The sequence below is a fragment of the Triturus cristatus genome, chromosome 5_2 (genome assembly GCF_964204655.1).
Source record: "Triturus cristatus chromosome 5_2, aTriCri1.1, whole genome shotgun sequence".
Lineage (NCBI taxonomy): Eukaryota > Metazoa > Chordata > Amphibia > Caudata > Salamandridae > Triturus > Triturus cristatus.
The window spans coordinates 408,827,661-408,855,040 of NC_140588.1; the positions used below are offsets into that span (position 1 = coordinate 408,827,661).

The window sequence follows — 27,380 nt, forward strand, 5'->3', positions numbered from 1 at the left end:
ATCTCCTGGTCGGAAGGATTCCATGCATGGGGTAGGATAAGAACATCCAAGATTGCAGAAGTGTGGGTGTCAAAACACGTGCTTTGAACAGTTGGCTGAAGAGTTTGAGGTCCATGAGTCAAAGTTCTTTCGCTACCTGCTACAAAGACATGCATTCGAGGGATATAAATATAGGCAGCACCTCAATCCATTGGAGTGAAAACTCACAAAAGAGAAGTTAGAAACTTGGGTTCAGATTTACCAAGGGCTTGCGTCGCTGTTCTGATACAAGCCTTTAGGCCAGATTTACTGAGCCACACAAAGCCACTATGCGTGGCTCTGCGGGGATTGGTATTTCTGGAGTAACAGAAGGCAGCACAAGTCACTGCGTTCCGTGGGAGGAGTGTGGGAGTTCCCAAGCATCTACAAATGGTTCTTGGTGCGTTCCCAGATTTACTAAGAATAGTAAAACTGAGAAAGTGTTGAAATGGCACGCCATCCTAACAAAGGCAGAACGAGGAAATATCTTCATTTCTCCCTGTTATCTCCTCTTCCCATGTGTGCTGCATTTTGCAGCAATCAAAGAGAGAGGAAAATGCCTCTGAGGATTGTACTGGTGCAGGAAGGTGTCCCTTCTTGCACAAAACCAATCTTGACTGTAATGCAGGCACCTGAGCAGTATTCAATGCGCCAGGGCAGGGAGAGAGCAGGAATGCGTCATATCTTAATAGATATGGCACATTCCGTCTCTCTCCGTGTCACGCAGCACAGCGCAGCAAGTTTTCTTGCTGCAGTGCATGACTTTTTAGTAAATCTGGGCCAAAGGGTATTTCCAGGCTGTATAAAACACTAATGCTTAGCTCTCATGACCCCCTTCTGACACTTAGGGAACAATGGAAGCAGGACTCGGGCAAATTAGAGGAGTTTGAATGGGTGGAAGCAAAGATGGCTGACAGACATGTGATGATCTCAGCTAGGCTGCACCTTACCCAATTTAAATATTTCCACAGGGTGTGTTATACCCTGGAGAGACTATGGAAAATGGGGATGGTGCCCAACACGAATTGCTTGAAATGCAGATGGAGCACCTTTTTGCATAGGGCGCAGGCTGTCCAGTTATGCAGCCTTACTGGTTCCATGTACTCACAACACTTGACTGGCATTCCAATAGAAAGAAATCCAAGAGTGTCAATCTCTAATGTACTACAAGATTGGGATGGCATTAAGGGGGCCAGAACACTTGTCAGATTAGGTCCTGTGGTCAACACGAGGGACAATGCCTTTCACTGGAAGTCAAAAAAAGCCCTACAGATTGCAGAATGGTTGAGAGGCATAGACTGCTGCGTTTTGGCAAGGGAACAGTTTAAAAAACAAGAGGCTGCCCTGGCAAGCATCATACATTCTGTGGCACCTGGTGGGACCATTTTGATAACGTGAGACTGGTGCCTAAGAGCTGCCACATGGATCTTGTCGGGCCTGTATAAACACTAGGAGGATTTCTGGGGGACCATGAGGAAACTGTAATGAAGAGAGCAAATCTGACTGTGTGACCTTGAGCGGGAGGTGTGGGTAACTGTGCTGTATTATTTTTGCTGCTTGCGTGTTGTTTCTTCATTTTTTTTTAGCTCTGATTTGTAAATGTGATAATGTGGAAAAACACTAATAATAAATGCCAATAAATAGATCTTTTAAAAACCAAGTGCACTTTCTGCTCGACCAGGCAGAAATCCTTATTAGTCCCTAGGCGAAAACATGTAAGAGAGCTGAGTGTTAGTAGCTGCTGCCGTGTAGCATCCTGGATGATAAGAGTTTGTTCCTACTGTACAGAGGAAGCCAACAGTTCATCCAAGGTCTTGCAAAGCTATTGTGTGTGAAGGAACTTTAAACAATGGTCTGTCTGCTGACTCCATTGCTTCCTGCAATTAAAGTCATGGGTGGCTTGTCATGAAATGGGAACTTATTCTGGACCGTGACATTGATATTTGTGGTCTTCTTGTAGAGAAAAGCATTCTTGATTGTGCATAGCTCATGTCCTTTGGCATGAAATAATATTGCAACAAATCTGGCAAATGTGGTTTTTATGGCATGCCCTTTGTGAAAAATTGATTTCTTTTTACATCATTCCATCAGCTTTTTACCGGCTCTAGGGTTTCAGGTACTATTAATGTGTTTGCAAAAAGCAGTAGCAATATGTCTACCAACTTTTTGTGACCACTAAATTATTGTGCATACCGATCTATGCATTCATAGGTTAGTTCACGAAATAAGGGTCACAAGCCGACCTATCTCATGAATGTTATTGTGGTAGGTCGCAAATTGAACCTCACTTCAAATGGAGACCATCACAGATGGTGGCCTGCTGAGGTCCACTGCCTACTGCTATAAAAAAAATCGCATTCCCAAAGGGGAAGGAATCCGTTGTAGATCACTTCCCATTTGTGAATGGGTTACCACCTCCTTTGAGGTACTGCTAACATATGCATATTTTACGAACAGATAACGGTTGCAAAAATTTACTACATACCCTAAGGAATCAGTATTTGGTTTCCTAAACCCAGTAAATGATTCAGAAAACCTTTTCCCAATGATTAAATGTGCGTAATGCATTTTAAAAAGGGTTTTAACATTCACAAACCCTTTGATGTACTGAATCAGAGGACTTGCGAATGCTAAAACCCTTGGAACATCTGGCCCCCTAGTGCCATATTTGGACCCTGGACATATTGATGCTGCTAAACACATTACAGTTCTTGTGCTCTGTCTATAACCTTGACAAATAATTGCCTAACCCCAACTGGCATATCTGACTTTTATGCAACAGAACAGTAACGTGGCCAGAAACTGAGAACTCTGGCAGTACCAGATGGGCCAGATTTAAAGGGCCAGAACATGATCTGTTTTCTCCCGTCCTGCCAAAAGGACCAAGAGAACCACCTCACGTACTGGCTTTTACAAGGTAACCCATCTGGAAATGCCAGAGTGCTTGACAGACCTGTCCAACTCTGTGCATCAGTGGTAATGAAGTCAAGTGTGGATTTACACCAACAAAATGGCTGCCTCAGCCACAAGTCAGAATAAACATAAACGTGTTGGACATGTTTGAAAGCCTACTTCTAACATTAGCTAAGTCACCCACAACAGGTGCCTCTGAGCCCATACTGCATGGGTGCAAGCTGCAAAGAAGAATGACATGCTGGATATGGAACTGGTGTTTACTCGCAGTAACAGGATTCAAAAGTGACATTTTTTGCATAGGTTGAAGATGCATTTCCAAGGCAAGGCATGCTTTAGGTATATAATCCACATTTTACTCACTCGGTTTAGAAAAAAGTGCATAACACTCAAATCAGTGTTCATTGGTGAACTTAGATGTTTAGTAGATTTTTCACGAAAATTAATTATATAAAATCATTGGCAGGATGGCAGAGCTCAAACAGTCAAGTAGCCTTCCATCATTTTGGAACAGTCCTCTTCCCTTGGTATAGCGTTTCTGAGGTAGCTTAACCACATATCTGGTGGCGTGCTAAAATAAGTACGGAAAAGCTTGTGTGTGGTAACTTAGCAGGGATAGGTTCATGGCTCTCCACCACCCACTGTAGAGGTTCTACCATTTCTCGGGGCTCCCATCTCCAGGGAATCAGAACAAAACTGTACTTCGACCTAGACAATGAGGGTAAGCCTGATACTGTCTGCTTGGGGGAGGAATGAGACTTTGGATACTGCAGGCCTTCTTCAGTCCCAGGAAAATAAAAGAGAAAAAGGACATCTTTCCAGAAGAACTAATTGCATAATTGGAGGTGGACTTTAGGTGGGCAAAGGCTGAAGAGAGTGCTTCAGCTTGACTCCCCATATTATCTGTGCCCTGGTCATTAGCAGTCTGGGAGCTTTAGAAGTAAAAAGGAGGACAATATTCAGCAAGCTGAAAATGTTAGACTTTTGGGATTTTTCAACCTCCATCAAATCAGTAAAAGATCTGAGGCTATGAAACAAGGCATTATCTTGGTGGGTAAGTTTTCATCCCTCCTAAAACTTAAAATAATATATTACTAAGGTTTTGTTGCATGTTATACAATCATAGCCAAAGATGTCAACATTATGGGATAGAAAAATAAAGAACGGAAAAAAAAGGAAAGGAAAAGAAAACCACATCAGTGACTGCTATCTCATACATTGATAATATCTACAGATTGCACAAATATTGACGTCCATTCATGACTAAGCATGGGCAGCATCCAGTGAGAGCATCTAGCATGATGCCCACAGTCTTTACTTTGTTTATTATGGCGAAAGAGGCTCTAGTTTGCATCCCATCTAAGTACCTGCAAAGAATATTCATCAAAAGCCTAAGCATCCATGTCCCAAACAGTAGATAGAAATCAACTGTCTAGCACCATCTCAGAACCCCCCATGAGGAACATGCCTTTCAAAAGAGAAAATAAAGAGGATAACTCCCACCCAGCGATCCGCCCTGGCGTATGTTTCTCAGCTTCGTAATGGTACTCTACTCTGGCCAATCTAAAACTCCCTCCCAAATTTTTTACCATTAAATATTAAGGCCTCGAAGGGACAGGGGGCTAGATTCCAGGATTGCCTGGACGGCTGGACTGGGAATTCCAAGGCCCAATAAAGTGACTAAGTTGAAATGTAGCGAGGGAGTGTGGTTGAAGGTGACCCTGATAATAAGAAGGCTTCAGCAGCTATGTTTTAAAGTCTGTCCCACTCAGAGGTTTTGGCACCAAGATACAGGGTTTCAAAGGACTGTTCACATGCTATATCAGACCTTATGGAACGCTCCATGACCCCAGTGTCCTAACTTGCTCTCCTGAAGGACTCTGAGCTCCATGAATGTGACTGTGCCAAATATTCAAGAAGACAGTGAGAAAAGGCAGCCGATTGATTCCAGAGGTGAAGTGACTTTAGAGGCTACAAACTTCAAGTTGGTCTCGTTCTGAGCTTTTGGTTGCCAAAATTTAAAATAGCAGCACCACCAGTTTAGACTATGCAACCTGCTGGAGGTCAGGTCCCCTCTTCCTCATAAGTTGACACACTGGTGGATTTTGATTAATGAGAGACTGATCCCAAAGATAAAACTGCTGAAAGGGGCAAACCATAGACTTTTACATGACCCATGATCTTCCTTGGTCTGGCACAAATGGCAACTAACTCCGAATCATCCTCCCCCCCAAAAATAACGTTGCTTTTGACTTTCCAATTGTTTTTGTGGGTGTTTTTCACATTTCCTTAAAATAATTATTCCTGTTACCCATATCTGATTTTTATTGCTTTAGTACTATTTAACTAAATACAGTTTTCTTTTCACTAAATTGGCTTGGGGATTTTACTTTTTGATTTATTGGCTTTAATGTTGTTTGGTACTGCTTTCATATATGTTCCCCACATTTTCACAAAGAGAAAGCTGGTCCCTTGAACTTTAGCAAACAACTGTAAGCCTAGGATTCTGTTGAAAAGTGATGTACTCAGCAAGACACTGGATTACTAATTTTCTGGGAGCTCATACCCATTTCACCTCTGTTGATAATCCGAAATCTCTCACACTTACCTTTGAGGGTTGTAAACAGGCCTAACATAAAAACTAAGGGCCTGGTTTAGATGTTGGGGGACAGGTTACTCCGTCACACGGACTGTCCGTCTGCCGAAATATAAATCCAATTATATCGTATGGGATTTTAATTTCAGAGAACGGGATATCCGTCAGTGTTGTGACGGAGTAACCCGTCCACCAAGATCTAAATCACGCCCTAAATTCGCTAGTAAGCACAGGTCTCCTCACAATGTTATCAGTCTAATTATTATTTTACTAATCTAATCATGATCACAGCAAATACCTCATTATATGCCCTACCCTATGACCAATCTCCAGGATATTATAATAGTACTGTCAACCTTCCAGATTCATCCACTCTGCAAAGACAGGGTCATGAACGTCGGAGAAAAGGTAAAGATCCCTTTCCTCATCTTCTGACCGCCCTATCTGGAAAAGGCATCTACAACAACCTCATGCATGCAACCGTAACCACATTTGTGAGAAAAATGAAATCAGATCCTGAAATTCTGTGCAACCATAGTCTTATTTCGTGACAGTAGTGTATCACAAAAAAAAATATTGAAATCCATGAAAATCACTCAACTTATCAAATGGAGACCAACTACCAGCTAAGTGATTCCCAATCTGAGTTGCAACCATGACATGAAGCTTAAACGACTTTACTAAGTATCAGAGAAGAACTGCTCCACACCCTTTCTTCAGCATTCAGTACAATTGAAAGCACTTTTCTGAAGTGGTTTACTTGTGAGGAAGACTGGCACACACTGAGATGAAGAGTACAACTTTTACCAAACTTTACTAATATTGATGTCTCGTATCTTTGCACCAGACTTTATTTTCCACTTTGTCATTTCAAAGTGCAGCCATGGTCCAGTTAAACCTCACTCTTATGGAACACATAGCCTTCCCTGGGCTTATCAGTCAGGTTCTTCTCTCTCTGCAGGATCAAGGCAGTGCCCTTTCAGAATAATGATGACCATTTTGGTTGGCTGATGTTCCTTCTTCATTCTCTTCTTTGCTCAACCTTGAGGCATTTTGTTCACAGGACTGGGATGGGAACAAGTCCTTAGGGTGGTTCCACTGGATCTTTTTTGAAGAAATACAGGGGCATATTTACAAGCCCCTTTCACCACAGGAACATCACTTGACGTTCCTGTGGAGATATGGGCTTTGCCTTATTTACAAGGCAACGATAAGCCACTTAATGTAACTTAAACCTGCCTTGTAAATAAGGCCCACTTTCACGCTATACTTGCGTGAAAGGGGATGGCAATGGGTGTTGTGGTGGGCGCGACGAGGAGAAATGTTGTATTTATCCTCGTTTTTTGCTGTTTCTATGTGTGCTGTGTTGTGCAGCACACATAGAAAGAGCATAAGGTCATTGATTGTTTATGTGCAGGAAGGTGACCCTTCCTGCAAATAAACAATCAATTTAAACAAAAGATGTTTTTCAACTTCTATGTGTGCTGCATTAAGCAGCACACATAGAAATTTCAAAATACCATTTCCGATTGTTTATGTGCAGGAAGGGACACCTTTTTGCACATAAACAGTCTTCCCCTACAATGCAGGCACCCTTGCACTATGGTGCAAGGGTGCCTGCGTTGGCGCTAGGGAGCTAAATTTAGTTTCAGCGCAGGGAAAAACACAAGGTTGCACCGTATTATTGTAAATACGGTGCAGCCCAGCGTTTTGGAAGTGGCGGAGCGCGGAGTTAAGCCAAGGTGGCTAACGCCGCGCTCCGCCACTTCCTTCTAAATATGTCCTAAAGTTTGTTAAGTTTTAGTCCAACAGATCTCCTCCTATCTGTACATGTTGTATCATACTTCAAGTATAACTAGTGAGCTATACCTGGCGTGTGACACAAAATGCTCCTACTGTGTTTAAAATGTACATGGAGGCATACAAAGATTTACCCAAGGTGCGCATTTGTGCCTTCTGGTATACACATTTGTATAAAAGTATCACTACCTTTCAATATTCTGTGTTTGGTGTCCCAGGGACATTGCAAGTTGGATGACTTCCCACCATCTCCCTCTACGTCTTCTCTAGAGTGATATACTACTCCCCACATCCATGAATGAAATAAAATCAGCCATTTCTGTCTAGCACATTTGCTATTGCAAATTACCTTGTTAGACCCTAGGTTGTTCTCACTTTACCTGAACTGATCGGAGTCTTTGCTTCCCTTCTCCCGACTGGATAGATTCCATTAGTGCTGAGTGCGGTGAGGTATCTTTTTGTGCAGGTTTTTGTACAACTGGTCGGAACCTTTTCTTGGGTCCAAACACACTGTTCTCCGCCAAGGAATCAGATTCCAAGCTTATCCTCCTTGGCAAAGCCACCGGTTTATTATCTGTGTTTTCGGTGGCTTGGCCACTTGTCGCACCAGAAGTAACAGCAAATGAATGCTTCGCATGCCCCGTTCTTGCACCGTTTTGTGGCCCACCTTCCGTTGAACTAGACAATACGCCTGAAGAAACATGCGGCAGGCAGGTAGCCTGGGAATTTTGGGCAGACAAGAAATCCACATCATCACTAGCCTCACATCTCTGTGCCAGGAAAGTGTTTGATACCTTATCTGCTGCCTCGAAGCGTGCATTGTAGCCAGGGATTCTTTGAATGATGGGGTCCCTAGATGATGGTTGAGCATTGATGCTGTTGGAGAAGGTCGTGTGGTTTCTGTCATAAAATGGCTCAACTCGATTTGTGTTCTTCTCTATTCTAGAGTCCGTGCTCTGGGATACTCTATTCCACACCGTGTTTTTGAAACTGTTATTTTCCTGACTGGTGCCCCTTATTTCATCCTGGCGCTCCACTGGCGTGTATTTTGATAAAATGATGCATTTCTTCTCTTTAGGTTCCAATGGAACACTTTGTTGCCTGTCTTCGTGCTTTGGTTCTCCTTCAGTGGACTGACTCTGTGTCTTTGTATACCTTGTGATTGCTGAGGCTACATACTGGCTGGATGTCCTTTTGTGAGGCTTTAGAAAGGAGAGGTCGCCCTTCGCCCTATTAATCTCAGCAGCAGTTGGCATTTTTAGTACCTGAGGTGGTTGGAACTCTTTCACGTCAGAGTCCCGCCAACTCATCTTAGAAGGAAGAGTTTGATGATAGTCTGTCTTTTCTTTCAGAACTGTTACTTTACTCTCCGTCTCTTGGTTATGAGCCTTAGTTGGTGTGGTGGGTGATAATGGCTTTTTATGTACTTCCTCTGTAGAGTTCTCTGTTTGCTTTTCTGAAGAGTTTGATCTCCAGAATGCTTTTGCTCTTCGAAGTAAAGAGCCTTCTGTGTCATTAGCAGAAGTGTCAGGTGTATCCTTTTTCTCAGGGGGAGCACGGGGATTCACAAGGTTTCCCAACTCATCTATCTTAATGGCACTAGAAGAGAGGGAAACGCCTCTGTCATACTGCTTCACACTAGGTTTTGGAGGAACAACCTTAAAGGTGGTCAGACCAGCTTTCTGTTCATAGTTTTGTTGCCACCGCAGGACGGGGGCTTTAGGTTCATCGCTAGTTGTTGGCTGGATGCGTCCAAGATCAGGCTCAGTTTTACTTTTATTCCATGTTCTTCGGTTGCCATTTTTGTCAAAATGGATACTTGTGTTGTGCTGAACAGGGTCGAACATTGGAGAACATACCTGGGGTGTTTGTCCACCAGCAGTATCCTTACTTTCAGAGGCACGCCTTGTGGTTTCTGCAGTGAATTCATTTTCAAATGATGATCTATGCGACGGAACTGAATCCCTGTGCAGAACTCTGAAACTGAATTTACCCCCAGACGAATTTTCATTTGTGTGATTCTCATGAGGGTAGGTTACCCCATTTAGAGAAAGATTTTCATGTGATGACCTTCTGACTGGAAGATTCCCATTTGTATTGGACATTTTGCTTTCTGAAATACTGCCATTTGAGTGGGAAATTCTACTTTCTGATAGATTTCCATTTGTGGGTAGTTGACCGATCGCTGACGACTGTTTGTCAAAAGAGACTTTGTTATTGTTTTCATTGAGGAGGTTGCCCACAGGCTTGAAGTCTTTTGAGTGTGCATATGTTTTTGATGTTGCCACGTCTTCCTCATAACGTTCAGGACAGTAGTTGCTGAAGTCAGGAACTTCGTCGATGACTGTGACGGGAATTGCGATGGCCACGTCTATACCGGGTTCATCATCATACTGGTAGGGGCTGGAGACTTCAGCAGTTGGGCTGGATTCAGAGAAGCCACTGGTGCTGTAGTCGTTGTCTTCCATGCCTGCATAAAGGGAGAAAAGAGAAGTATTATGCATAGAAAAGTAGAAATGGCTACAAATATGCTTTGCAAGTTACTTCTAAGTACAGAATTAAATCATGTAGAGGCACATGCATCATTGCAAATACCGGTATTTTTGCATTTGGGATGCATCAACCCAAATCCAAATGCAATCTCACAATTTAGGTAATTGCAAATTTTATGATTACCTAAATTGTGAACTGCGAATGCATTTAGGGAATCGCAAATTGCGATTCCCTAAATGAAATGCATGATGCACTTTAAAATTGAGATTTCGCTATTTGGGATTGCAAATTACCATCAATTTAAAGTTGATGGTAATTTGCGAAAACTTTGAAAAATGCACAAAAGTGCCATGTTGCACACACACATGCCCTTGGTGCATGTGAGTGTGCAACATGTGATCACATGCAAATTTCAGGGGTGCGTCAGGGTGGCCTTTTGGCACCCTTGCTCCCTTGAAATTGCATGCGCAATTTGCAAGTACCTATTTGGTACTCCCATTCTTTCCTATGGGCTGTTAGGTCATAGGAATGACTGGGAAGCTATTCCTTAATTGTGAATCGCAAATTGCAATTCGCAATTAAGGAATATGTAGGAATCACTAATATTTTAGCAAAACCTACATGCATAGGCAATTGCGATTCCATTATTGCGATTCCTTAATAATCGCAATTATGGAATAGATATTGCCTACAATGATGCATGTGCCCAGTAGTCTTTTCAGCAACAGTGCAATGCCACTGCTAGATAAGATGGCAGATCTAACTGAACTATGAAACAGACAAAAAAGAGCAACATTGACCAATATTTCATATTTATGAATAAAATAGAAATGAAGTGGTCCTTAAGAAGGCACCAGGACCGTGTTCAGCCTTCACCCAGCAACATGGCCCTAAAGACATCAAACAAGTTTGCTTGCTGTATACATGTGGTATCGCTATACATTAACCTTTCTAATATTCAAATTTGTTAAAGATCTTGTCTTTCTCCCAGTATTGTAAACCATGATCCTGCCCACACCTGGGTAGATCCTTCAATGACAAACCTTACATCACTGCGCCAACCCTAAACTCATAGACGACTACAGAAGACCTCGGTAACTTCCATCGTGGACCCATTCCACTGGACGCTACCCCTCCTCTGCCTAAGGTGTGCCACCACCCTAAGAAAATGTAGACACCGTTTCCTTCAGCTTTGGGCCCCAAGAGGCAGACTTATTAAAAAGTAGTACAATGCAGAGCAGCAACCAAAGCTGCTGCGCCGCAGTGGGCTGGGGGAGAGAGCGTTGCATACCCACATTTACTCAAATATGGCACTGCTGCTCTCTTCCCTAGTGCTGGCACATAAACAGGCTGTCTTGCGCCACTCATACATCTTTGCACCAAAGTGCAACGGTGTGTGTATGAGATGTCTAGCAGGTTTTGTGCTGGAAGGCTACCCTTCCAGTGCAAAATACTGTGCTTAGAGTGACTAACTTTAAAACTTTTCACACACTGGATATGTGCTCTACAGCGCAGCCCACAAGCAATGTGATAAAAGGTAGGAGAAATAAAAACATTTCTCCTTGTTAGCGTCAGCCTCAAGGAGGCATTATTTTTGGGCGCAAAGTCCTGTTGACCAATGGCATGCACGTTACTTTAATGGCTTCTTTGCAGCAGACCAAAAAGAGTTGTGTTGGAAAGTAAATTCTATGCAACCCTTCGTATGACTTGCGGAAGTGCAAAGTGTAAATAAATCGGCCCCCAAGTTGTTCACCCTGAAGTATCTCCCTCTGACTTCTCCACTACTTGGTAAATACAGCCCAAGTTTTGATTTATCTTGGAGTTTATTACTCACCATCTTCTCTATCAAACAAACATCTTCAGCAGCGCACACTGCTAGTTTCAATCAAAGTTAACCTCTAGGGTACAGTAGTTAGAGATGGCCAACAAATAAATACAAACAATCGTACCAGCACCACATTTCTCTCATTTTTGCAGACCAGTACAATGGGAGTAAAAAAGAAGAACAACAAGCAATGGCAAAGCCAATAGGCCTCGCCTTTGCAAAATATATTGGCTTTGCTGGAGTGGAGTGAAGAGGAGTACAGTGTTGTGTTGATTTGTATAGCTTGCTTATCACCAGAGGGGTATCCAGGCGCTGGAGTAGATGAGTAGGCCAATCAGGCTATTAGTTGAATAGCTAGGCCTTCAGTTTCTTGCAGAACTCGAGGAGGGGTGGGGAGGACTTGATGTGGCCTGGAAGGTTGTTTCAGGATTGGGTGTCGAAGTAGGAAAAGGAGCATCCTCCTGCAGATATGGGCCATGTGCGCGAGGTGGAGTGAGGCCAAGTGCAGTTGCTTGATGGGTTGGTGGAAGGTGAGGCAGTGTTTGAGGAGGCAAGCACAAGGTTGTGGAGGGCTTTGCATGCATGGGCGAGTAGTTTGAATTGACTTCGCTTCTGGATCGGGAGCCAATGTAGCGTTTTCAGGTGGGGTGAGATGTGAGCATTGCGGGGGATATTACGGGTGAGTCTGACTGCAGCATTCTGGGTCGTCTGGAATCCTTTAATAATACGTGATGCTGGAGAGGAGTGCATTGCCGTAGTCTAGTCTGCTGGTGATGAGGGCCTGGGTGACTGTGCATCTGGTGTTAGTAGAGAGCCAATGGAATATGTTGCGGAGCATATGAAGGGTGAAGAAGCAGTAGGAGGTGACGGTGTTCACTTGTTTGACCATTGTGAGTCTGTCGTCCACCGTGATGCTGAGGTTTTTGGCATAGACGGTGGGTGTGGGCAGTTGTTCCAGGTCTATTGGCCACCAGGAGGAGTCCCATGGAGAGCTCTTGTTCCCGAAGATCGAGACTTCAGTTGTATCTGTGTTGAGCTTGAGGCAGTTCTATTTCATCCAGTTTGCTATATTGGACTTGGAGGTGTTGAAGTTGGTCCTGGTGGTGTGGTTGTTCTCTGTGAGGGAGAGAATGAATTGGGAGTCATCTGCGTAGGATACAAGGTTAGTTTAGTGGGATCTTATGACATGGGGGAGCGGTGACATGTAGACGTTGAAGAGGGTGGGGCTCAGTGATGATCCTCGAGGGACTCTGCAGATGAGGCTCTAGGATTTAAGGACTAGGGCGAGTGCCTGAATCGCTGCGTTTGGTCGGAGAGGAAGGAGGTCAACCAGTTATGGGCTGGACCATGTATTCCGGAGCTGTGGAGTCTTATGACTTATGATGTTGCAGAGAGGTCCTGGAGTATGAGTGCAGCAATTTGTCCTTTGTCCATGATGTTCCGGATGCCATTGACTGCTACTATGAGAGCAGTTTCTGTGTTGTGGTTTTTGTGGAAACCAGACTGCGAGATGTCTAGTGGGTGGTGTTGTTTAAGATGGTTCGAGATTTGTTTGTTGATAGCTTTCTCCATGACTTTGGATGGGAAGGGCAAGAGTGAGATAAGTCTGTAGTTGTTGGGCTCTTTTAGGTCTGACATGGGTTTTTTCAGGACAGCTGTGATTTCTGTGTGTTTCCAGTTGTCTTGGGAGGTCCCACTTTAGATGGAGGTGTTGATGATGGTGCTGAGGTGGGAGCTAATCAGAGTTCCTCCTAGGTTGAAGATATGGTGAGGGCAGGAGTCGGCGGGGGTCCCCGAGTGTATTGTTTTTATGATTGCAGCGTGTCTTCTAGGTGAGGAGTATCCAGTTTGTGATCTGGTGTTCTGATTTAGTGGTGGTGGGCAGCTGGTTGATGAGTTCTTGCATTAGGGGTTGAAGTTGCTGTGGATGTTGAAGATTTTGTTGTGGAAGAAGTTGGAGAGGTTGTCGCACAGGTCTTGCGAAGGGGTGATGGAGTTGGTGGCGGCTGTGGGGTTGGAGAATTCTTTGATGATGTTGAAGAGTTCCTTACAGCTGTTGGAGCTGTTTTCTAGTCTGGGATCTAGGGATGTTTTTCTTGCCTCTTTATGTTGGGTGTGATATTTCCTGAGTTCAGACTTATAGGTGTTTCTTGCGGTGGTGTCCCGACTGATCCTCCATCTTCTCTCCAACTGTTTGCAGAGTTGTTTGGAGTTTCAATGGTCCTCACTGTACCAGCTGGCTCGTGTGTTGGTTCTCGAGTATTTGATGTTCTTTGGGGGGGCTTTGGTGTCCGCACTGGTAGTGATCCAGTTGTTGAAGGCTTTGATGTCAGCATGAAGGTCGCCAATGAGGTTTGGTTGGTGGGCTGTTAAGGTGTTGGTCAGGCTGTGTCCTATTTATTTTTTCCTAGCTGTGTCTGAGGTTGTAGGTAGTCTTAGGGGTGTAGGGTTGAGGAACGTCAATGAACAAGTGGACGATGGAGTAGTCTGCCCAGGTGAGTGGAATGAGGTGGCTGAACTTGACCTTGTTGCTGGCTGTGAGAATAGGATCGAGGGTGTGCCCTGTGCTGTTGATGGGGCCCTGGACGATCTGCGTGAGTCCTAGGATCTCAAGGCTTTTGAGCAGGGCAGTGGAGTTTTGATCTTTCCGGTCATCGAGATGGAAGTTGAGATTGCTGAGTAGGAAGAATTTGTTTGAACGGATGGCGATGGGGGTGATGAAGTCTGTGAGGAGATTGCTGAAGGTGGTGCGTGGTCCAGGTAGTCTGTAGGCTAGGGTGTGGTTGCCAGTCTAAAGTCAGGTGTGCATGTGTTCAATGAAGGTTGTGTCCTCGTCAGTGGAGGTGGAGCAGGTGATGGAGTCCTTGTGGAAGATGGTGAGCCCTTCTCCTGGTTTCTTCGGTCTTGCCTGGTGGGAGATCTTGTAGCCCAGTGGAATGGCTATGGCAGTGGTGGGTGCCGATGTGGGGTTTAGCCAGGTCCCTGTCAGGAAGGAGATATTCTGGGAGTGCACCACGATGTTGTCCCAGATCTTGTTGGCGTGCTTGTTGAGAGATCTGGTGTTGAGAAGCATGCATGCCATGAGGCGTGTGTGGCATGTGGGGAGGGTGTGTTAGTGCAGGTGAAATGGCAGTGACTGCATGAGAAAGGTTCTAGCATGGAGCGAGGTGAGGCGCGGAGGCAGCTGGTTCGGCAGTCTCCAGGGCTGAGAGCATGTAGGCTGGAAGCAGTCCAGTGGCTGCATTCGGTTGGACCAAGGTCCGTGGTGCTGGGCACAGTTCAGGCGTGGATAGGCACAGACAGGCTTCCTTTTGGCGTGCTCACTGCGCATTTGCTCAGTGGCCACCATTAGGTAGATCCTGGGGGGAAAACACAAGGGGCAGAGGGCGGGCTAGGGATGGGCGGGGCACTTGAATAATGAGAAGACACGCAGGTAAGAAGTGGGGAGAGCCAGGAGGTGGTAGAATGTGGGTGGCAGGAAAGCACGGGAGGGGAGAGGCGGGAGAGGGGGAACATAGAAAAAGCGGGGCACAAAGAGGCACAAAGAAGGAAAAAGCGAGGCACAAAGAGGTACAAGGCAGGCACAAAGAGGCAAAAAGAAGGAAAAGTTGGGGCACAAAGAGAAAGCGTAGAGAGTGGAAACCAGTCACAAAGAGGCCCAAGAAATTGAGTGAGAGTGCAAAACAGGCAGAAAGAGGCCCAAGAGAGAGCGAGAGAGTGGAAAGTGCTAAACAGGTACAGATGCTAGAGAAGGAGCGAATGCATGGGGAGGTAGGAATTTGCAGGAGAACAGGCATGAAGGAAGAGCAGTGCACAAAGAGGCGCAAAGAAGGAAATAGTGGGGCACAAAGAAGGAAAAAGCAGGGCACAAAGAATGAAAAAGCAGGGCACAAAGAGACAGAGTGGAGAGTGGAAAACGGGCACAAAGAGCCCCAAGAGAGAGTCGAAAGCAGAAAATGGGTACAGAAAGGTCCAGACAGAAGGGCCAGAGGAAGGAGCTGAGAGCGAGTGAGAAGAAAGAGTGCAAGAACGAGGTGGAGCCTGGAGGCTGCCAGGTCGGTCCGAAAGGGCCTTAGACTGGCAGGAGGACCTGTTCAGGTAAGTGGGAGCTGGGGCCTGGGCGCCTGCTCAATGGGATCGCACATTGGCTGCCATTAATTAGGTCTTTGGAGGGGGTGTGTGGTGGGGACAGAGGGCGTGGCTAGGGAAGGGCACAGGAGGCAGGAGTAAGCACGCAGGTACGCAGTTGGGGGAGGCAGAAAAGCACGGGCAGTCAGGAAAGTGCAGGAGAATGGGCATGAAGGAAAAGCGAGGCACAAAAAGGCACAAGGAAGGAAAAAACAGAGCACAAAGATGGAAAAAGCAGGGCACAAGGAAAGAAAAAGCACGGCACAAGGAGAAAGGCTGGAGAGTCGAAAACGGGCACAAAGAGTCCCAAGACAGAGAGTAGAGAGAGAGTAGAGAGTGGAAAATGGGCACAGAGAGGCCCGAAAGAGAGTGGAAAGTGGAAACAGGCACAAAGAGGCCAAGGAGAAAGAGTGGAAAGTTGAAACAGGCAGAAAGAGAGATAGAAAGACGGACAGAAATGTGAGAAGGAGATGCAGAAAGCAAGAGAGAAGAAGGAGCACAAAAACGAGGTGGGCCTGGAGGCAGCGAGGTAGGGTCCAAAAGGGCCTCAGACTTGTCGGAGGACCAGTCCAGGTAAGTGAGAGATGTGGCCTGGGCACCTGCTCAATGGAGTTGCGCAGCGGACGCTATTAAGTAGGTCTTGGAAGGAGGGGATCAGTGGGGCAAGAGGCGGGTGGGCTAGGGAAGGGCGGGTTGCAGGAGGCAGTAGAAGGTACGCATGTAAGGAGTGGGTGGAAGCGGGAGAGTGAGGGGAGGCAGGAGGTGAGAAGGCACAGGAGGCAGGAAAGTGGAGGAAAGCATGGGAGAATAGGTGCGTAGGAAAAGAGGGGCACAAAGAGGCACACAGAAGGAAAAAGCAAGGCACAAAAAAGGACAAAGCGGGGCACAAAGAGAAAGAGTGAAGAGTGGAAAACTGGCACAAAGAGGCATAAGAGAGAGAGTCGAAAGTGGAAAATGGGCACAAAGAGGCCCAAGAGAGAGATATTGGAAAGTGGGAAAAGGTGCATAAAGATGTCCAAGCTAGGTTGTGGAAAGTGGAAACGGGTACAAAGGGAGAGAAAAGGACAGAGAGAAGGGCGACAAGAAGGAGCAGAGTGCAAGAGAAGACAAGGAGCACAAGAACGAGGTGGGCCTGGAGGCAGCGAGGTAGGGTCCAAAAGGGCCTCAGACTGGTCGTAGGACCAGTCCAGGTAAGCGGGAGCTGTGGCCTGGGCACCTGCTCAATGGGGGAAAACTGGTGGGGAAAAAGCGGGCACAAAGAGGTAGTAAGAAGGAAAAAGTGGGGCAAAAATAGGCACAAAGAAGGAAAAAGCAAGTCACATAGAGAAAGTGTGGAGAGTGGAAAATGCGCACAAAGAGGCCCTAGAGAGAGTGGAGTGGCATGGTGTGGCATGGAAAGGAGCATGAGTTGCCACTGAAATGCCCTATAGCACTTCAAAGCCTTGTGCTACAGAAATGCAAATATACTCCAATATGTTACCAATTATCGTGACCTACGATCTAGGAATCATCTGATGCCTTTGATCCGATACAGGTGGGAGCACTCAATAATAGCGTTCACTTTTCAAATGTGGAGAATTTTTTATTTCCATGGGATCTCGGCATTTCGTTAAATAGAGAATATTGGGGTAAAATAGATTGCGGTTTACAAATTAATGCCTTTTTAGCACGCGGGGCTAGAGGGTGAGGGAGCAGCATATATCATACTGGTAGGTGATAAAGGAGATGGAGCCAGGTGGCTCTTCCAAAACACCTGAAAAGTTTTTAATGCTGCACGAAAATGTCTAAACATGTCGGAGCCATACAGAGGTATTGCACGTCCTTGGTTTGCCCCATTCATTAGGGGCCCTTAGTATTTAGCAGAGGATTTTTTTTTTTTCTCTGTGAGATACCCTGATGGGTAGGCCCAGATATGGGTTCCGTGCTCGGTGTCATAAACAACAAGGGGCTTGACTTAGCAAGAACACCTTCAATTAAATTCAGGACACTGTAGGGGTTTCTAACGTCTTTCAAATACTCTCTCACAAGAGCGACTCACTATCGCCAATCCAAGTGTCAGTGTATTCTATTTATAACAAAAATGTCAATACAACATAGAAAGACTCCCACCCATATATGAAAAAAGTGTGAGAGAGGAGAGAAAGGGGGGCTTGCTGGTTGGTACTCAGTAGCACACCCACTTATCATCATTGGTTGCTTTCTCCCCATAAAGAAAAGATGTGTGTTCTATCGTGAAATTCTCGAATGATGAAGGAAAAGAAAACGAGTGCTTTGTGTGCCAAACTGCACCTCCATGAGTCCCAAAAAACAACAAATCCAATCGGGGTTGGTTCTGTTCCTTTAATGAAGGGGAAGTGTTCTCTCATTTTGGGTTGGACTTTTCTTATTGGAGCATGGCTGAGCCATGCATAAGGTAGACCTTTGTTGGTAGTGCAATGAAAATTGGAAGGGGATTGAGGCAGAACAGATTGCACCTGTCTTTTAGTGGAGTATTTTATATCAAAATGTGCAAGGTGCTGGGGACCGGAGACCCAATACCCTTAGGCCTCCAGAGATACACAAATCTCCTAATTTCAAAACAACACAATGGTCCAGCACACTCAATTCAGATTTGCAAATGAATGGACAATAGTTTTACAAAGGTGATCCTTGGTATAGCTTAAACATTCATTTCACAAGGTCAGATTTCGTAATTAAACAAAAGGGCAATTCAGCAGAGTTGTCTTTAAAAACCCTAGACAACGTGTTTCGTCCTCGCGGACTTCTTCGGGGCAAAAACAAAACAGGGCAATTTGTTTTTCCTCATGAACCAGGTCATCAATATAAAGAGCACGTAAGTCCAATGGAGAGTATCATCCATGTCATTCCATTTGTAACTTTCAAAGCTCTGTTCCCACCGGCATGGAAGCGTGGCATCAAATGTTCGAACATTTGATGCCACGCTACCACAACTTGGAAAGTGACAAATGGAATGACATGGATGATACTCTCCATTGGACTTACGTGCTATTTATATTGATGACCTGGTTCATGAGGAAAACCTAATTGCAGCAATCACTTGTCAGACCAATCAAGCATTACAACAGATTTAATTACAAATTGTCCAACTATAGCAGAAGAAATGGCATAACGCTACAACCCAACCAAGGATAATAACAGTCTGTTTTGTTTTCGCCCTGAAAAAGTCTGCGAGGACGAAACAGGTAGACCTTTGTTGGTAGCTGCATCGTTAGGACAATAGGCAACAGTGTGGATTCTGTGGAACGTAGCCCAGAATAATTCCCAGAAGCTGAAATTAATTCATGCATTTTTCCTATGATTTTTATGTTTTTCACATTCCAGTAATGGTACCAAAGAAAAGCAGACAAGTACAGGATGTTACATGATATTCTTTGCCATTTCCAGGCACTTCACTGTTTTGAACATGGGCCACTATTTCAGGATAAAAGGGCTCGATCCAAGAGATGGACAAGGTAATACTTTTTAATCAAAATAATGTTAGAAGCATGCAGCAGGCCTCGTGCCATGGTGGTGTGGCTAAAATAATACAAAACAAGATCCGCTATGGATCAGATACAAGGATACAAAGACAAGCACAGCCCTATAAAAACATGAGGGCTTGTAGGGCGAGGGTGGGGCACCGCGTAGAAGAACAGGGAAGACAGAATGAGCCAAGCAGTCGTTCAGTTACAGTAACAAACATTTTTCTATACTTTTATAAAGCTATCAAAATGTAATTTTCTCTTTTTGAGATTACGTCATATTTAAATCCTGTCACCTACATTAAATGCAAAAACAATTGATGGACAGAATGCATAACAATGTCATACATTCACCACAGTTCAGAGATCTGGGCCTAAATCCATCGTTTTTTTGCTCACCATGCCATTCCAGTTTGGACCCAGCCATATGCAAATCAATCATGACCCTGCACCCAATGTGAACAGCCCAGCCCGAACTGCCAGGCCAGGTCCTCACTGGCCTGGAAACAAGCATCCTAGGACCGGTTTTGGGCTTTCAGCCCTCATCAGCCAAGATAGCTTGACTCCAGTGGCATGGCGAGCACGGGACCCACGTCTGGGCATACCCGTTCCACTCGGGTGAATGTTTTGATTTGTTCTGCATTCTGTCCATCAATTGTGAGTCTTTTACCTACATTAAATGAACACGACTATTTGGGTGAGTAGAAGAGGAAGGTATAACTTCTCATTAGGTTGCTGTGGTAGAAATTAGACTATCTTCTGGCAGCTGGGCGCTCCAGTCTGTGAGCAATGAGAAGGCCCAGACAGGTGCCTGCACCCTATGGCATTCCAGCTAATGTTTAGTGTGGGAGAACATACCATGGCATCTAATAGTAGAGCCTGGAGCGCACATTGGATTTTATTGTATTGTAGCATTTATATAGAGTTTGCTATTGCTGAAGAGCTTACTTACATGGATAGCAAGCTACACCATGCAGGGTGTGTGGTTGGAAGAGTACAATTATAATTTGAGCCTATGTGGGAAATGTTTTCATGTTTTGCGTGATGAAGTTCAAGACGCAGTTATAGTGTGATGGGACGCAGCACGTAGTGGTGCGGTAGATGAGGGTATGTGCGAGACAGGTGCGTGATTTAAAATTGTAAGAAGGACTAAATGATATAGGCCGCTACATAGCAGCAGCCTAGTCACAAGGACAGTGAGATGCTGTGTGCATTTACCAATAAGTGGGGCAATCAGAGAGGGCCCAGTAATCCTTTTGGCAACAAGTGCCAGGCAGAGATGGTGTCAAATGAACAAAGGATGCTAAAAGGGAAAGAAACGGAGCTGGCGATGTGCAACAGTCATGCACCTTTTTTTAATGGCAAGGAAACTGCTTACTGATGAATAACTAAAGCCAATAAAGTCCTAAAGTCCTAAAGTTAGGAGTCCAAACTTTACTACTCCTAAACTGAGAAAAATCCTAACTTTAAGACTTTCGGTATTCACAGAAGGCATTTAGGAGTCCTAAAGTTAGGACTCCTAACTTCTGTGAATACCGAAATGAGTAAGTGCCTTCTGTGAATACCAAAATGAGTAAGTGCCTTCTGTGAATACCAAAATGGTAGTACGTTTAGGATTTTGTCTTAAGGTAGTTCTGTGAATCGGGTCCAAAGTGTTTGGCAGCACAAGAACCTTCTGTTACCCTTCTGTCTTTATCCTTCCAGATCCCAATATTTTCTTGGATCCCAGAGTCCTTTGAAGACAGTTTTAGGAGATGAGGGGTGAAAAGGTCCCGATCCCTTACTGGCCGTGTATTGAGCAACAGTTCTCTTTTTTTGTTTTTGGGGGGGGGATACTTGCCCTTGACAGGGGGAAACCCCTAACCCCCTATTATAAGCAAGGTTCAATAGGATTGTTAGGGCAAGATTTGTTTCCTGTATTCTTTATGGAAAGATCGCCGCTCGACTCGTGCCACAAGGAAGTCAACTTTCCAGGCCTGGACTTTCTGAAGTTCTGTGTTTTCAGGAGCATAATTGAGCCACAGCTGATTTTAGAGGAGGACACGCCGTCAGGATCCATCTGCTTGCCTACCTGGTATCCTGGAAGTCGAGCAGCCCAAGAGCCCCGTACCTGTGGTCGCACCCGCCGCCGTGCTCCTAACATCGCGCGGCCGCGGAGTGGTGCGGACCACAATTCCCAGGCTACCCAGCGACTCCGCCCACTGCCTGCTTCCCGCGTCGGAGGACTTTAAAAGAGGACAGCCCCCTCCGCCTCGCGGACGCGCGCGGGCGGCGCCGGGCGGAGCCCGGGCAGAGGGCGGGCCGTCTGTGGCTGTCCGGGGCTGGACAAGGCTGGGCTGGGCCACCCCTCTAACCAGCACCACACGTACTTTGGGTTTGTTTGTTGCAATAACGGGTCAGTTGAAACGGTTCGCCCAGTTAAGGTATTTTATGGTGTGATAGATGTGGTAATATTTGCATTAAGTTATCAGTGGCAGATTACGCTATGGCGAAACACTATAATAAGGGCTCTACAGCGGGGGGGTCAGGGACCTTAGACGCCTTTTTAAAAAAAGCTGAAAATGCCGTGTCTAAAGAAATAGAAATTGTGGAAAGAAGGTTGTCTCTAGAGCCTTTCACCCAGTTTAATTCAGTTGTTCCCATGCAGGCTACTCAATTCATCCATTCTGGGCCTGCTTTAGAGACCTGCCAGTCCAGTGCCCAATTTTCAATGAATGTCTCTAGTCCTTCTCTTTCCCCCCCAGCCTCATGCACCAGGCAGTTAAAGACCTCTTCTGTTGCCCCTGTTAAAGTTCCTAAGGGTAAGAGAAAAGCTACCCATGCCCCCAAAGGAAACTGCCAACATGCTAAACATCCTAGGAATAAAGATCCTGGTCAAGGGTTGGACCATCCGGGAGGTAGCTCAGTGGCTGAGGCAACTCCTCTTAAGGGAATTGGGCTTACTGAGCTTGGGGCTCAAGGGGACGTAGCTATTACGAGGGACATTTCAGCTGATTTGATTAAGCTGTTGGACGAGCGATTGAGGGCGATTATATCGCCAGTCTTGGATAGACTCAGTAAGATTGACGATAGACTTATTCTTATTGAACGTCATATTGCTGGTCAAAGTGCACCGGTGTTAAGGCCTATCCCTTCTGATCTTCATCCCCTAAGTGAAGTCACTTCTAGAGTGTCTGATCTGGTTGACTTAATGTCAACTCCTGTTGTGGTCCCCACAATCCCTTTTCCACCTGCCCGGGGAACCAACAGTGCCGAGGAGTCATACTGAAAGACGAAGCACTCGGGGGGAGCCTACACATAAGGACCGTCCATTAAACTTGCCACCAGCGGCCTGTCCATACACGGTTATTTTGGCCAATGTCCCGAAAATTTGTGACGGCAAGGAAGAGCATTGGTCCTCTCTGAAAAATAAAGCCCTCCACTTTTTGGCTGGGAAGACAGTCTTGGGGAGTCACCTCTTTGATTGTTTTAAAATGGTGAGAAGGGAGGAGGAGCCTAGCGCGCATCCAAGATGGTCGCGTGAGCACAGGGCTCCCCGGACCCTCTCTGCTCCTCGGAATCTATCCTGAGAATATCCTGACGTGGATTATGGAATCTGGGAGATAAAGACCAGCTGAGCATATATCTCTTTTCAAAACTCAAATCGGACCTGGGAATCCTGAGTAGTCGCCGTCGGAACTTTTGGGACCCACCCGACGGAGGTGACCGGGGTGACGGTGACCCGAGGGGCCGGGCTGCAATTGAACAACAGCGGCTTCAGCGCGGTGCCAGCTGCCGATCCACCACTTTCGGTTTCGGTTTTGCACTTCAGGAGACCGGCATGGATGATACTCTCCATTGGACTTACGTGCTATTTATATTGATGACCTGGTTCATGAGGAAAACCTAATTGCAGCAATCACTTGTCAGACCAATCAAGCATTACAACAGATTTAATTACAAATTGTCCAACTATAGCAGAAGAAATGGCATAACGCTACAACCCAACCAAGGATAATAACAGTCTGTTTTGTTTTCGCCCTGAAAAAGTCTGCGAGGACGAAACAGGTAGACCTTTGTTGGTAGCTGCATCGTTAGGACAATAGGCAACAGTGTGGATTCTGTGGAACGTAGCCCAGAATAATTCCCAGAAGCTGAAATTAATTCATGCATTTTTCCTATGATTTTTATGTTTTTCACATTCCAGTAATGGTACCAAAGAAAAGCAGACAAGTACAGGATGTTACATGATATTCTTTGCCATTTCCAGGCACTTCACTGTTTTGAACATGGGCCACTATTTCAGGATAAAAGGGCTCGATCCAAGAGATGGACAAGGAAATACTTTTTAATCAAAATAATGTTAGAAGCATGCAGCAGGCCTCGTGCCATGGTGGTGTGGCTAAAATAATACAAAACAAGATCCGCTATGGATCAGATACAAGGCTACAAAGACAAGCACAGCCCTATAAAAACATGAGGGCTTGTAGGGCGAGGGTGGGGCACCGCGTAGAAGAACAGGGAAGACAGAATGAGCCAAGCAGTCGTTCAGTTACAGTAACAAACATTTTTCTATGCTTTTATAAAGCTATCAAAATGTAATTTTCTCTTTTTGAGATTACGTCATATTTAAATCCTGTCACCTACATTAAATGCAAAAACAATTGATGGACAGAATGCATAACAATGTCATACATTCACCACAGTTCAGAGATCTGGGCCTAAATCCATCGTTTTTTTGCTCACCATGCCATTCCAGTTTGGACCCAGCCATATGCAAATCAATCATGACCCTGCACCCAATGTGAACAGCCCAGCCCGAACTGCCAGGCCAGGTCCTCACTGGCCTGGAAACAAGCATCCTAGGACCGGTTTTGGGCTTTCAGCCCTCATCAGCCAAGATAGCTTGACTCCAGTGGCATGGCGAGCACGGGACCCACGTCTGGGCATACCCGTTCCACTCGGGTGAATGTTTTGATTTGTTCTGCATTCTGTCCATCAATTGTGAGTCTTTTACCTACATTAAATGAACACGACTATTTGGGTGAGTAGAAGAGGAAGGTATAACTTCTCATTAGGTTGCTGTGGTAGAAATTAGACTATCTTCTGGCAGCTGGGCGCTCCAGTCTGTGAGCAATGAGAAGGCCCAGACAGGTGCCTGCACCCTATGGCATTCCAGCTAATGTTTAGTGTGGGAGAACATACCATGGCATCTAATAGTAGAGCCTGGAGCGCACATTGGATTTTATTGTATTGTAGCATTTATATAGAGTTTGCTATTGCTGAAGAGCTTACTTACATGGATAGCAAGCTACACCATGCAGGGTGTGTGGTTGGAAGAGTACAATTATAATTTGAGCCTATGTGGGAAATGTTTTCATGTTTTGCGTGATGAAGTTCAAGACGCAGTTATAGTGTGATGGGACGCAGCACGTAGTGGTGCGGTAGATGAGGGTATGTGCGAGACAGGTGTGTGATTTAAAATTGTAAGAAGGACTAAATGATATAGGCCGCTACATAGCAGCAGCCTAGTCACAAGGACAGTGAGATGCTGTGTGCATTTACCAATAAGTGGGGCAATCAGAGAGGGCCCAGTAATCCTTTTGGCAACAAGTGCCAGGCAGAGATGGTGTCAAATGAACAAAGGATGCTAAAAGGGAAAGAAACGGAGCTGGCGATGTGCAACAGTCATGCACCTTTTTTTAATGGCAAGGAAACTGCTTACTGATGAATAACTAAAGCCAATAAAGTCCTAAAGTCCTAAAGTTAGGAGTCCAAACTTTACTACTCCTAAACTGAGAAAAATCCTAACTTTAAGACTTTCGGTATTCACAGAAGGCATTTAGGAGTCCTAAAGTTAGGACTCCTAACTTCTGTGAATACCGAAATGAGTAAGTGCCTTCTGTGAATACCAAAATGAGTAAGTGCCTTCTGTGAATACCAAAATGGTAGTACGTTTAGGATTTTGTCTTAAGGTAGTTCTGTGAATCGGGTCCAAAGTGTTTGGCAGCACAAGAACCTTCTGTTACCCTTCTGTCTTTATCCTTCCAGATCCCAATATTTTCTTGGATCCCAGAGTCCTTTGAAGACAGTTTTAGGAGATGAGGGGTGAAAAGGTCCCGATCCCTTACTGGCCGTGTATTGAGCAACAGTTCTCTTTTTTTTTTTTGGGGGGGGGATACTTGCCCTTGACAGGGGGAAACCCCTAACCCCCTATTATAAGCAAGGTTCAATAGGATTGTTAGGGCAAGATTTGTTTCCTGTATTCTTTATGGAAAGATCGCCGCTCGACTCGTGCCACAAGGAAGTCAACTTTCCAGGCCTGGACTTTCTGAAGTTCTGTGTTTTCAGGAGCATAATTGAGCCACAGCTGATTTTAGAGGAGGACACGCCGTCAGGATCCATCTGCTTGCCTACCTGGTATCCTGGAAGTCGAGCAGCCCAAGAGCCCCGTACCTGTGGTCGCACCCGCCGCCGTGCTCCTAACATCGCGCGGCCGCGGAGTGGTGCGGACCACAATTCCCAGGCTACCCAGCGACTCCGCCCACTGCCTGCTTCCCGCGTCGGAGGACTTTAAAAGAGGACAGCCCCCTCCGCCTCGCGGACGCGCGCGGGCGGCGCCGGGCGGAGCCCGGGCAGAGGGCGGGCCGTCTGTGGCTGTCCGGGGCTGGACAAGGCTGGGCTGGGCCACCCCTCTAACCAGCACCACACGTACTTTGGGTTTGTTTGTTGCAATAACGGGTCAGTTGAAACGGTTCGCCCAGTTAAGGTATTTTATGGTGTGATAGATGTGGTAATATTTGCATTAAGTTATCAGTGGCAGATTACGCTATGGCGAAACACTATAATAAGGGCTCTACAGCGGGGGGGTCAGGGACCTTAGACGCCTTTTTAAAAAAAGCTGAAAATGCCGTGTCTAAAGAAATAGAAATTGTGGAAAGAAGGTTGTCTCTAGAGCCTTTCACCCAGTTTAATTCAGTTGTTCCCATGCAGGCTACTCATTCCATCCATTCTGGGCCTGCTTTAGAGACCTGCCAGTCCAGTGCCCAATTTTCAATGAATGTCTCTAGTCCTTCTCTTTCCCCCCCAGCCTCATGCACCAGGCAGTTAAAGACCTCTTCTGTTGCCCCTGTTAAAGTTCCTAAGGGTAAGAGAAAAGCTACCCATGCCCCCAAAGGAAACTGCCAACATGCTAAACATCCTAGGAATAAAGATCCTGGTCAAGGGTTGGACCATCTGGGAGGTAGCTCAGTGGCTGAGGCAACTCCTCTTAAGGGAATTGGGCTTACTGAGCTTGGGGCTCAAGGGGACGTAGCTATTACGAGGGACATTTCAGCTGATTTGATTAAGCTGTTGGACGAGCGATTGAGGGCGATTATATCGCCAGTCTTGGATAGACTCAGTAAGATTGACGATAGACTTATTCTTATTGAACGTCATATTGCTGGTCAAAGTGCACCGGTGTTAAGGCCTATCCCTTCTGATCTTCATCCCCTAAGTGAAGTCACTTCTAGAGTGTCTGATCTGGTTGACTTAATGTCAACTCCTGTTGTGGTCCCCACAATCCCTTTTCCACCTGCCCGGGGAACCAACAGTGCCGAGGAGTCATACTGAAAGACGAAGCACTCGGGGGGAGCCTACACATAAGGACCGTCCATTAAACTTGCCACCAGCGGCCTGTCCATACACGGTTATTTTGGCCAATGTCCCGAAAATTTGTGACGGCAAGGAAGAGCATTGGTCCTCTCTGAAAAATAAAGCCCTCCACTTTTTGGCTGGGAAGACAGTCTTGGGGAGTCACCTCTTTGATTGTTTTAAAATGGTGAGAAGGGAGGAGGAGCCTAGCGCGCATCCAAGATGGTCGCGTGAGCACAGGGCTCCCCGGACCCTCTCTGCTCCTCGGAATCTATCCTGAGAATATCCTGACGTGGATTATGGAATCTGGGAGATAAAGACCAGCTGAGCATATATCTCTTTTCAAAACTCAAATCGGACCTGGGAATCCTGAGTAGTCGCCGTCGGAACTTTTGGGACCCACCCGACGGAGGTGACCGGGGTGACGGTGACCCGAGGGGCCGGGCTGCAATTGAACAACAGCGGCTTCAGCGCGGTGCCAGCTGCCGATCCACCACTTTCGGTTTCGGTT

General features: G+C 45.8%; 1 protein-coding gene across 7 annotated transcripts in view; it reads right to left on the reverse strand.

Moving 5' to 3' along the window:
- Positions 1–27,380, reverse strand: part of COBL (cordon-bleu WH2 repeat protein) — a 961,684-nt gene that overhangs the window by 72,215 nt on the left and 862,089 nt on the right. For all 7 annotated transcript variants that reach the window (XM_085607311.1, XM_085607310.1, XM_085607313.1 and 4 more), the window contains one exon: positions 7,708–9,797. In XM_085607311.1, the coding sequence (XP_085463437.1) occupies positions 7,708–9,797 (2,090 nt within the window). The remainder of the gene's footprint in view (positions 1–7,707; positions 9,798–27,380) is intronic.